This window comes from Corapipo altera, unplaced genomic scaffold, assembly GCF_003945725.1.
Source record: "Corapipo altera isolate COAL_440 unplaced genomic scaffold, ASM394572v1 58, whole genome shotgun sequence".
In the NCBI taxonomy this organism is placed as follows: Eukaryota; Metazoa; Chordata; class Aves; order Passeriformes; family Pipridae; genus Corapipo; species Corapipo altera.
The window spans coordinates 3,411,535-3,424,031 of record NW_020884898.1 but is presented as its reverse complement, the minus strand read 5'-3'; the positions used below and the strand labels follow the sequence as shown (position 1 = coordinate 3,424,031).

The 12,497-nt window shown below is 45.5% G+C and overlaps 1 protein-coding gene across 8 annotated transcripts in view; it reads right to left on the bottom strand.

Moving 5' to 3' along the window:
- Positions 1 to 12,497, bottom strand: part of PHLDB2 (pleckstrin homology like domain family B member 2) — an 81,340-nt gene that overhangs the window by 56,841 nt on the left and 12,002 nt on the right. For 7 of the 8 annotated variants that reach the window (XM_027648692.1, XM_027648698.1, XM_027648695.1 and 4 more), the window contains exons 1-2: positions 10,034 to 10,081; positions 777 to 886 (exon numbers count right to left, since the gene is read on the bottom strand). In XM_027648692.1, the coding sequence (XP_027504493.1) occupies positions 777 to 825 (49 nt within the window). In that variant the 5' untranslated portion in view covers positions 826 to 886; positions 10,034 to 10,081. Of the gene's footprint in view, positions 1 to 776; positions 887 to 10,033; positions 10,082 to 12,497 lie in introns of those variants that run through there. The other variant, XM_027648693.1, reaches the window with a different exon arrangement.

The following is a 12,497-nucleotide window of genomic DNA, read 5'->3' as shown; positions in this document are numbered from 1 at the left end:
AAACTTGCATGCCTGTTCACCACAGCAGAGAAGGGTTCATTGTACTTGAAATCCAAACAAGTACAGTAAGAAAAGGTGACGATACCTTCATGTAGCCACTCAATTTCAGCTTTTCTCTACTATACCTTACACCAGTTCCTCTGCATTTTTGGTTCCAGCACCACAGTGGTTAAATCTCAACCGGATGACAGCACATGTTTAGATGAAAAGTAGCTGCTTCCCGCAAACCAGATCTTGTTTGTTTTGTTTATTTTTAGGACAATGTTTGGGTAGAGACTTCATGAATATGCCAGGATGCGTTACACATCCTGGCTGATGCTGTCTTCACATGCAGCTATAGAGACTGAGGCCAGGAGCATTGGGACATGACATGCCCTGAACCCATCCTGCATCCAGGTCAGCCCCAACCTTTACACACAGCACAAGGGTCCTCTGTTTAGCAAAGTATTTGCTGCCTGGAGCTACAGAAGGAAATTCTTCCAGGTTTTTATATTCTCTTTTTCCCCCCCCCTCATTCCTTTTCTTCCTCTCCCGAGCTGTTTAGCTGGGGGTCACTGATATATACTCCAGCCAGGCATTAAACTGATGGGGGAGGGTTGGCTGTCTGCAGCGTATCCAGCTGTGGCCTTGTTCTGCCTGGTAAATGGAGTTAGGCATGGAATAAGAACAGAGCACTGATCTTATCCATGTGTCAGGAGAATTAAAGGACCAAAATCAATCAGAAATGCTGAAAGATCTCAGTACATTTACAAACAAATTTCATTTTAATTGATTACCTGATCCAACATTCTGAAAGGAGGAGAGGTTACTTCTGTTCGGCATCATATTTGTCTTCTACAGGATGGTTAAAACAACGCTAATTAGAGTGAACCAGATAAATTTTGACCTGCAAATAAATAACAAAAGAAAACAAACAAATAAACATTGTGTTAAGAAGTGCATTCTGAGAACATTTTTGAAGTATATATTATAGACAACAACTGGCTTTTCTTAAAGGGAAATTTCCCAAGACACCGCAAAAAAAAAAAAAAAAAAAGAGTTAAAAGGATATTTGGAAGGGACACTGTGCTTAATGTGGAGACTGTGGAAAAAAAACCAAAACAAACACCTATCTGCAAAGTACATATAATTTGATTTGATAATCAGCTATTATCTATGATCCTCACTCTCTACAGGCAGTTACTAGTCACAGGTCCTGAGTTTTGTCTGTGATCCTGTTGCCTCCTTAAGAAATCATTAACATGGTTGGACTTTGATTCTGAAGACTTTATTTTTGAAAGCCCACAGCACAGTTTCAGCCCATGCAACACCAGCATCCTGCAATCACGAGCAAACCTATGCAAAACCAGGTGTGTGATCCAAAACATAGAAAACGTTTTGGCATGCAATGATTTCTGAGTTTCCAAAGAAGCTAGACTAGGAATGCAAAGAGATTCTTTAAAGTTTGTTAAAAAAAAAAAACACACCACAAAAAAATTGATATGGCTACAAGAGAGACTTAGCTTAAAAGAAATGCCAAAATTAAATTCCAGCCACTAAAGACTAAAATTAAATCTAAATCCAAACAGAAGATCCCCAGTGAGTTGATCTATTACAAGATTTATTTTTTTTACACACACATCTGTTTTTAAATGGTTGGCAAAAAAAAAAAATTTAAATTGCATCAAGTGACAAACTTAATGGCGACCATCTGTAGGTCCTCTGGGCTTTAACTCTGGACAAGCAAATAGAAACGCATCAGTAAAACAAGTGAAGAATGGAGACAGATGTCTGGGGTTGTCTAGAGACAAGCCACCTATTTAATTAACCACAGTCATCACAGCCCCGAGGTTCCAGGTTTCTGGTGCACAGACTTTCTGTGCCATGCTTTTTCATATTAGTCTCCTGGGAGGACAGCCCTGGGAGAAGGGAGCTGACTGCTGATCCTTGCAGAGGGAGGCTCCTTTATTGTGATCTCTGGCTTTTACCTCATCTGCTCCTCACAAGCTGCTCTCCCAAGGGGAAGCCAATCCCTGTCCTTTTGCTCTGTTCCCCCAGGAATCCCTCTGTGCTGGTCTCACTTTGTAGTGCTTTTTCTTTCTCTGCAGAGGTCACTTCTTAGTCCTAAGGGGAGTTTCCACCCTACCAGGCACCCCGTCCCCCTCACAGTGAGAAGTGGCCTTCCTCCAAGATCACGCAAGACCGTTCCCCAAAAACAGCACTGCTTTTCAAGGAGCCAGGATGAGGAGGGAGATCCCTGGAGCACCACACTTCATGAGGGGACTCACCCACCATGTCCACCCTCTCCAGCATCACAGGACTGAAATTCTCCAAAGCAGATGGGGGGAAAGAATCTGGACAGCAGAGAGCTTTTCCACCCAAGTTTTGTGCTCAACAGATTGTTTTATTGATATGAAACATTTACCGTCCTTTTTACCTCACTGGGTCTTCCACCCCACAGACAGACTCCCTCCCTAATTCCTCCAAGTTTGCCTCAGCTCCTCCAAACTCAAAACCTGCCTAGCATCTCAGGAGCCTAACTTTGCTGGAGCAGGTCTGTGGGACTGCCCACAGACCCCTAGCAGGGCTGTGGCAACAGGCAGCTGAGCCCAGCAATAGGTAACAGTGTCCACTTGTCTCTGCATTTCGTCTGCCTTCCAAACCTAAAGCACTAGGACACAAATCCAGTTAATACTGCCAATACATTGCCATCTTGGCATATTGCTTGTGTAATCTCTATTAAAAGTACTGCACGTCAAGCCCAGAGCTCACCAGAAAACAACCAAAACTTCAACTTTTTGAGAATGTGTTCAAGCTGACACAGAAAACTAGTGACTCTCAACATTTCACACTGCTCTGCAAAAAAAGTGTCACTGTATCACTGAACAGGAAAAAACAAAATACGGGCAACTTGGAATTAAAAGACAGAAAAAAGGGTCAGTTTAAAAGAAAGGAAGATATAATTGCACTTCCTGTGTCTCTAACACTGCTGCTTTACGGTTAAGATCACCAAAAAAACCCCATTCTTTTTATCTCGTGAGATGACGACTACCACTTAATCAATGTGACAAACATTAAGGAGAGCACGGCTAGAAGGGAAGGGTTTCTACGCAATTGAAAATTCAATCTTCAATTCAGTTTGGTGAACACCTGGGTTTGCTAATAACTAAAAGGAAAAATGTCTTTTTTAAGGTTAAATATTTATATGGTTTCAGTTCGAGTTTGAGAACTCATTACACATCTCTTTTCTTAGAGGATGAGAGATCAGAGAAGTCATCACCTCGTAATAATTGGATTTGGGGGGGGAGAACTTTCTAAAAACTCTCCACTGTGAGCAAAAAAAAAAAGAAACAATTAATGAATTAATGAGCTAAGATAACAAACAGCTCAAAATCCACAGTATATCTGCTCTCATGAAATCATATGCTTTCAGATGAGGTTATACAGAGCCTCCAACTAGGCCTCCAGCAAGGCTGACTCTCGTTACAGAGCACATGCCGCACTCTGCCTTGTCTGGAACAAAGCAAAATTATTTCATCTGGGATTTATAAAGTCATCTGAAGTGAATGTATACAGCACTACCAATCATGTTTCATCTCTACGGAGCCCAGGCCAAATTAAGTTTTGTTCCACTAACGACCAGAAGAAACAGTGATTCACGACTCAAACAGGCAGCAAGTCTAACAAAGGATTCCAATTTTAAGACATTATAACACCAGGTGGCTCTACAGTAAAAACTCCTTTCCCTTGTGCAGTGGTTTAACACCAGCTGGCAACTCAGCCCCACCAGGGGCTCACTTTCTTCCCCCCCAGGATGGGGGAGAGAATCAGAAGAGTAATAGAGGGAAAATTAGTGGATTGAGTTAAAGACAGTTTAATGGGTAAAACAAAAGTGACGCACAAGGCAAAGCAAAACAAGGAATTAAATCCTCAGGAAAGTAGGGTTCCATCACACGTAAGAGTGACTTGGGAAGACAAAAAACACACTCTGAATGTTGCACCACCTTTCCCCAGCTTTATATGCTGAGCATGATGCCATATGATGTGGGATATCCCCTGGGTAAGCCTGTCACAGTTGCATCCCCTCCAAACTTCTTGTGCCCCCCTGGCGTGGCATAAGAAGTTGAAAAGTCCTTGACTTAAAAGAAACACTACTTAGCAAAAACTAAAAACACTGGTGTGTTATCAACATTATTCTCATTCTAAATCCAAAACACAATGCTGTAACAGCTACTAGGAAGAAATACCAGCCAAAATCAGGACACTTTGGCTTAAGAGCCTAAAGCTGCAGCTCAACTAAGCTACAGGAACAGCTGTACACAGCAGTTAGTCCATAGATTTAGGGTGATGTTTCTCAGTGTATAAGTGTCTCACCTCTTCCTTTACTTCTGCCTGGACTGATTCCCACCTCCCTTTAGCAGAGACTGCTATAGCACCCACTTGGTTCTTACTTTACCAAGGGAATGGATTGCAGTGCCTCAAGCATCGCTAAAGCGCTCCTCTGACTGAAAATAGTCAGTTTTAAACAAAGCTCTCAAACTTGACCATCTCTCTTTTAAGGTTTTTTTGTTCTTCATTGTTTTTTCATTTTCAGTTTCTCTCAAAACATTACCTGTAGCTCCCTGCAGCTCCTGTTACCTCTAACTATCTCTGACACTTCTCCTCAGAAACTCCTATGGCAGAGTATTGCCACTCTTGGAAACAGACTAAACTCCAAGAAGTGGAGAGTGAGGACAAAAGCCCATCACTGGCACCATCTTCTCATCATTAGTTTCATTTGTTCTGCAACAAGATTTTCAAATTATTAGAGTCTGTTCCAATTATTCCAATAAAACACACACTGTTTTGGAAATAAGAAAGGCTCCTGAATTTTCACACCTTGAACAAAATTTGGTGAATGAGTGCTGATAGCTTCAGTATCCAGGGATTTTGTTTTTCCACAGTATAGCACACCTGTGTGCATAAACAGACTGTTCCATTACCAAATTGATTTACCTTTTTCCTGCATAATTTGAGGACAATGTACTTGCTCCTGATTAAATTAAGCCTGTTCCCTCCCTCCCCCGATTTACTTCGCTTATTTACAAACAAAAGTCTTGATAGGCTCAATCTGATGGTAAAACTCACTGGGATCTACTGTTTACCTCCAAAACACTTATGTGTAAATCCATCTTTCCTCAACCCCTTGAAGCCCACTGTCAAACTAAAACAATATATGCACAGAAAGGCACCTGCATAATTTGGTGGAGATTCTGTACCCATGAACTATTGAATGGACACATCCTTAAGAGACAGCAAAGCCATCTCTGCCAAAAACTGGACAACTCAGCAAAGCCATTATCTAAAGATCATCCTAAACATCCTTCTTCATTTCCACCTCCCCCACAACACAGTACATTAGATCCCAAAAGTTACAGCTAATTTCCTCCCAGCACAGCCCTGAAATCTGCTCAGTCCCTGACTTTTCACAAAATAAGTCCTGCGACACATAGGTTCCTGCATGCAAGTGAGCACCAAGTCTGGTTACAGGCACAGGGTGTTTTAGTTGCTAAAACTCACAGTTTGGCACCTTCAGCAACACTAAATAAGTTAAAAATCAAATATCTGTGAATCAGATTTGACTAAGTCACTCTCTTGCAATCCTGCACGTTTCCGATGTGGAAAAGGGAGTGGCACAGGAAGTTGCTCTTATGGCTTACCTCTTCCTCTGAGAAATTAGCGTGTTGGATATTGAAGAAGCAACAGAAATAAAACAATACAGCAGAAAACACCCTAAATAACTTTACTCCCCTCATAAACCACATCTATTTTCCTGTAATAACCACCCCAGCTACTCCAAAACCTAAATACGATAATTTAACCATTGTCTCTTACTGTTAAAACATGATTCTCTCTTATTTGATAAGTATTGATGTTGTAGGCATTGTCACATCAATTGCTCTTTCAAGTAGACAGATGTAATCATTTTAATCAGGTCACGACAGCTGACAATTTTAAATGCACATCAAAAATGAAAACATTCATTACCATCTAAATACTATGGTTTGGTGACTACAAATTGAGATTTAAGCCACTGATATAAGAGATACCAACTGCTGAGTGATGACTGGGGAAAAGTTGAAGCGTTATAACTTTTGTGCCATAATAGATACTCTTACCTGAAATTGAAATTGTACACATTTCAATGAATTTAACCTCATTCCTATGCATTTGGCAGGACAAGAGAGTAGACCACCTAGTCATACCACATTATTTTAGTGGACATCACTGTCTCCTCCTTATCTTACAGTCACACAAACCACTGTTTCATCTGGACTAGTTCACCAAGAGAAGTTAAAGGAAGAAGGAGAGTTAATTCTTTTCTGCCCAAATAAAAGCCACTGAGGGTAAAAACATACTAGAAGAGATCTCTGTTAAAACACTTAACTCCTTTCTTCACACAGAAAAACAGGTTGGACAACCCTAATACCAGTCATATGCCTCTTCTCCATCTTGGAACCTTTCTGGTAGTTAAGCTAAAGAGTCTGACCAATGACTGATTCATCTCATGACAGTAATGACAAGCTCCCTGGTATTGTTCTGACGCTATTTCATTAACTCCTTTCCTATTGAAATTGTGAGTAAGCCCAAAAGATTTGCAAATTGAGACTTTAAAATTTCACACAGAGTGGCAAATAGAAAGCTCTGCTGGTGGCTGGTGGGCTGTGACTGCTTACATCTCATTGTGCAGACTAACAAACAAAACAACCACTAACAAACCAAACAATATAGCTGCTGTAGTAGTATCTAGATTAATATAATTTTCACTCCTGAAGCCCAAGATATACAGACTTTCTTCATCTGAAATTTCGGGAAGGGGATGGAGCACAAAACAGTTAGGTATCCAAATTCATACCATAAAAGAGCAGCAGTTGTCACTGTACAAGAGCACAAAGGCCTTAAAGAAAAGTTTCTCCTTTTTCCCATCCTACTTGACATGATCAACTTGCCTCTGGGACACCCCTAACAAATTCAATGAGAGCTTGCTACAGGTAAGTAAGGTAAGCAGGTAAGTAAGGCCTAGAAAATCTAAGCAGATAGAAAAACTAATCAGAACAGCTTCAAAGATCATCTACTCTTTTTTCTTTCTTTCTTTCTTGTATGTCCTTACCACTTTCCCCCATCTATTGCATTTTCCCACTCAGACAAATTTTTCCCACTATCTGCTTTCCTCTGTGCTGATTTCTTTCACTGCCACTTTGTGCCTGTCACTTCCTTTTGTTAATCAGTTCTCTCCAGTGCCCACTTATTCTGACAGTTTCTGTCTCTCATTTTGTTCTTCCATTTCTCCTCAACTTGTCTCCTTTCTGAAATGCTTGCCCCATATTTCCAAACGTCCCCTCTAGCTCTTTAACGCTTCTTCATTTTCTAGCACTCTCAGGGCAGCAAGCATGCCCCCAGACTAAATACTTCTCATCACACTTGCTTGGCAAACCCCATCATGACAGTGATAGCTCAAGTGGCATCTGCTGTGGCTGCTGTGCTACCAAGCCATGGGTCTTCTTGCACAAACACAGGATAGCATTTATCAGCAAGTCCCAGGGCTGTGTTCCTTAAGCAAGGAATACGGGTACTATACCTGCAGTTACACCATTTACTATAATTAATGAACTTAAACAAAATGGTTCACTTAAAAACTGATCCCTGCATGAGATCTAAGTAAGGAAAAAACCAAGTTTGGTCACATTTATGGAGCTCACTCTACATAACCGTGTCTGGAAGACCTCCTTTCTACAGGGGAAAACTCCCCTTCAATTTCTGTGACATCTTGGGTGTGTTCCACTGGTCTAAAACAAAACCTAAATGAACAGCACCTGCTCTGAACACCCCAGAGCAGGGCATCATCTTATAGGTAGTCATTTAATTCAATGGGAAACACTGCTTCCTACACTGACAGCTACTACGCATCAGAACCAACTGTTTTAACAAATTAAAATGGAAAGAATACACTCCATGTGCAGTGAACACAGCATTAACAATCACCAGCACTCCCCCCCATCCACTTTGCTTATTTCAGCTTTTCTCTGGATCTTCAAGTGAAAAAGACAAAAAAAATCTTCCTATCCAAACCCTTTTAGTCCTTCTGATCCAACTCCAGCCTCAAGACAGATCTGCAATCTTTACCTCACCCATTCTCAGCTTCCTATCTACAACCAAAATACTTCAAATTTTTCACGATGGTCTTTGTTCCTTCCCAACAATGGTCAACTGGTGCCTTTGCCTGCTTTCAAGGAGCTGGTTGATAACTGCATCTGATAAGCGCAGACAGTAACTGATATGGAAAAAATTACTACTCTTCCCCTCCTGCTTGCTGGCAAATATTTCCATTCCCTCAGTAAAAATATTGACACACAAGTGAGTCCATTTAGCATTTGTCAAAATGGAAGGGAAATAAATTGCTGGTGTGGAAAAGGAAGTGTGTAAAATGAACTATCTAGAAATGACAGTATTACTATTTGACAGCCCGAAAATAATCTCTCTCTCTGTTATCCTCTTGGTTCAGACTACCCCTCCCCATGACAGCAAATGTAGGCGCTCTCCCATCTTCTGATTACTTCATCTTCTTTCTTTCCTACATTACTTCCTTCTGCTGTGGGAAAGCAATCTCATCCTTTGAAATTCCATTTGGTACTATCATGCTTTATCTTCTCCCATGTTAATACCTTATCTTTGGTGACATTATCCATGAGACTATAGTGAAAGGAAAAACTGAGAAGTTCATCAACACAAAAACTTGCAAAACGGGCTGCTCCTGTGTCCCTCTTCCCCCAAAAGAGAGGGAACGTGTGGCACAAAGATGAAATGTTCTGACTGGCATCATGTCCACACAGATGCCCTGGAGATGCAGACACAGAGAATTTGGGCACGTGCAGAGTCAAGGCTCAGAGACAAGATGACAGGTTGTCAAGAGCATTTGGGGGAAAGGAACTGGTGACAAAAGCCATGTGTTCGAGATCACGCAAGCACTGTGGCAGGAGCAGAAAGCCCATCTCTTGAGACTCTGTGCAAGCACACTCAGTCTATTTACACTTCTGCACAGGGGGAAATTCCTCGGGCAGCTTTGGAGCAGGAGGAGAAGGAGTGGGGGCTGCAGTTTTCATCCCGTTCCTCTTTTTGCTGGTGGGCAGCAGGTATCTTGCCGAGAAAGCTCTGATTTCCAAGCTGAATTCACCGCCGAGCGCGCGGCTCCCAGCGCCACCGAATCCCACCCCGGCTGCTGACAGGGCTACACGAGGGAGGACTTACGAGGTCTAAATCTGTCAGGGGAGACAGAGCCCAAACCCCTCGATTTCCGTCCGCAAACCGATCAGCCGTAACGCCGGGTTCCTGTTGCTAAACTCCAGTGATGCCGAGACGGCATCCATCACCGGCTCAGCCCCGGGAACCCATCCCCGCCGGGCACGGCAGCCCTCGCACAGCCGCAGGAGCCTTTAAAAGCCACTAGCCGAACAAAGGAGCGCGGACAAAGAGCCCTGTCCCACGTCTTCCCTTCCATCAGGTAGACTACTGACGATGGAAAACCAAGCCAAGCCAAGCCAAGCCAAGCCCTGCCGTTCCTCCCTTGCCTCCCCGGACGACGGACGCGCGGGGACGGATGCCCCCGCCGCCGCCCGGGTCAGAGGCTTTGTTCATCGGCGGGGACGCGGCAGAACCGGGGAGAACACCCGGACGAAGAGGGAGGGAGAAGCGTCCGGTGACGAAAGGGACAACGGGGGGAGCCCCGTCTCTTTCAGCTGCGGGGTCCCTGCCGAGACGGGCGGCAAGTGGGGGACCCCGCCGCCCACACCCGTCAGACGTGCGAGGGGGTCGGAGGCGAGGGGGTGGCACAAACTCCCCTAAAAGTAGCCAAAACCAGGGCACGACTGCGAGTGGCTGAGCCGGCGTCAGCCCGGGCTCTGCGCGCGCGGGAGGGACCCTCTCCCCACGCCCGCGGGGCTCCGCCGCCGGGAGCGGGGCCGCCGCTGCCCGGGTGGGCTTCACCCGCCCCGCGGGACGGCGCTTCCCCCGCACTCACCGCCGGCTCCGGCCGCCGCCGCTCCCCGCGCATCCCGGTCCCCGCTGCCCGCCCGGCTCTGGGAGCGCCGCCACCGCCCCCGGGAGCCGCCCCCCGCCGCAGCGCCCGCCCCCCGGCGCGGCCGGGACACCCCCGCGGGCGGAATGGTTCGCTCCCCTCAGGCCGGGGTCGCGGGAGCGGGGCGGCCGAAGGGCAGCCGGGATGGGGGTGTGCCGGGGGCGGGCGAAAAGGGGCAAACGGGCACGGGGATGCCCCCGGAGGGGCTACCGCGGGCTATTCGCGATCCATAAATATGAGTCGCCAGGCAATTTCCTGCCCGCGAGATTAGCTGAGCAAATAGGGCGGCGCTGGCAGGGCGCGGGCCCGGTTTTCCGTGCCCGGGGCTGCCTTTACCTTCGCTCGCCCTCCACCTCATCTTCCTCTCTTCATCATCTCCGGTGAAGTCGTGTTGCAGAGGGGGCTGCCCTCTGACCTCCTGACTCCGGAGCGGAGCCGGGTTGCCTCTGCGCCTTGGTTGGGGTGTCCCTGCCGCTCACCCAGCCCGGGGTCACACCCTGCTGCCACCTGCCAGAGGCGTCCCGCGAGTCAGTCTTACCTGAGGAAAGTACGCCTCTGAACGTGTGTGTGTGTGCACAGACACACGTGTGTGCACACACACACAGGGGTCCCAAAAGACCCCCATCCAGGCCCCATGCATCAGCGAAGGATGCATGCAGGTGGCAGCTGCCAGCACCAGCATTTCGCTGTCCCAAAGTGGGCAGTGGGCCGGTGAGCCCGTCCAGCCCTTGCTGGAGGGGTTTTCACACCAAAGCAAGCCTACGAACCAGCACTGGCTTGGCAAAGCATGTTTGCCAGATCAGCGCATCTCACCCTTCCCGCGTTTGGCAAGTGCCTGGGGATGCCAGTCTGGACCCTTCAGGGTTCCTGGCTCTGAAGGCTGCTCATTGACAGAGGCAGCGAGGCTGACCACTGGGTTGCAGCTGTTACAGGGAAAAGAGGACAAAGCCTCCAGGGAGGTGTCATGCCATCCCTGGGATCACTGGGGGCTGGGAGCCCAGGGCATATAAGCAACCTTTGCTTTCCAAGTGCTCGTGTAGTGTCAGCTTGGTAAGGCAAAGCCCGGCGATGAGAGATGCGAGCCAGCCTGGAGGGCTGTGCTCAGGGCAGTGAGCCAGAGTATCCTGCATAGCGATCTTGTTTCGTGCTGTGTGGCCTCGTCACTCTACCTTTTCCCGTTTGTTTCTCAAAGAGGAAATTCAGGCATCGCAGCACATACCTGCTGTTCGAGGGTCCTGTGGGATGAGTCAAAGCTCACACAGCCCTTGGCCAGGTAACCCATTACCACGATTGCTGACTGTTCCAGTGTGCCACGAGGAAATGGGGGCCCTGGTGATCCGGTTCCTACCTGGCATATTCCAGAGGATATTTTACTTGGCTAGAACAGTTACTTTACCACAATGTAAACGTTGTAATAATTCATTAATATCTGGAATCTGTCTAGTAACACCCAAAATACCAGAGAATATTTAAAAAAACCCAAACCAACCAACCAAAAAAAAAAAAAACAACCAACACCCCTGGCTGTCCTGTGTCTACTGTAGTTTACATACAAAAAGACATCTTTGAGACTACTTACACTAATAGTCCAGAACTTAGATGAGCTCTTCTGTGATGCCTCTACAAAGATCCCAATGCTTCAGTTATCACTAGCATTGAATCTGGCTTTTCTGTTTTGTTCATTGAACAAGAAAGAAGGAGTACACACAGGTAAAAAAATAAAAGTAGATGCACCTAATTAATACAGAGTTAAGGACATGCTCACAGCTGGTAGAGGTGAGAATGACTCTTAACCCTGCCACAGCCAGAACTGAAAGCAGCCAGCCTTCCCTTCATCTAACACGATCTTCTTTTTCTTTTTAAGTGGGAAAACTCTAGATAACAGTCTGCAAAAAGCTCCCTAGAGAAAACGAAGCCTAATAGTACGGAAAGCTGTAACTTTGCTCTTGTGGTTAAGCTGTTACTCTGAAGGACTTTCGATATGCCAGCTGAAACACACCTTCAGTTAATTCCTACACAACACAAGAGGTGGCAGCACACCTGGATAAGGCAGACCATGTGCTTCCCCTGATACCTGTATGATTGGACAACTCTATCTGAATAAGTGTCATCTGTTTCTTGGCAGCAAAGGAAATAAAAATAAGGAATAGGACTTATCTCTAAATAATAAGAGGTACTTAAAACCAGCCATAGCTGAGGCCCTAAAATAACTTGGTGGGTTGTAATGTCTAACAGGTAAGACTCTGGCAATTTAAAACAACAACAAAAAATCCCCCTGTCTTGGAATTTTTATGAGTGGGAAACACTTAAAAATTAGCAAACAAGTGAAACTCCAAAACCTAAAGAGCTGAAAACTCTTGCTGAAATAAAAGCAACAATGCTACTATTAAAGAAAGTCAGGAAAAAG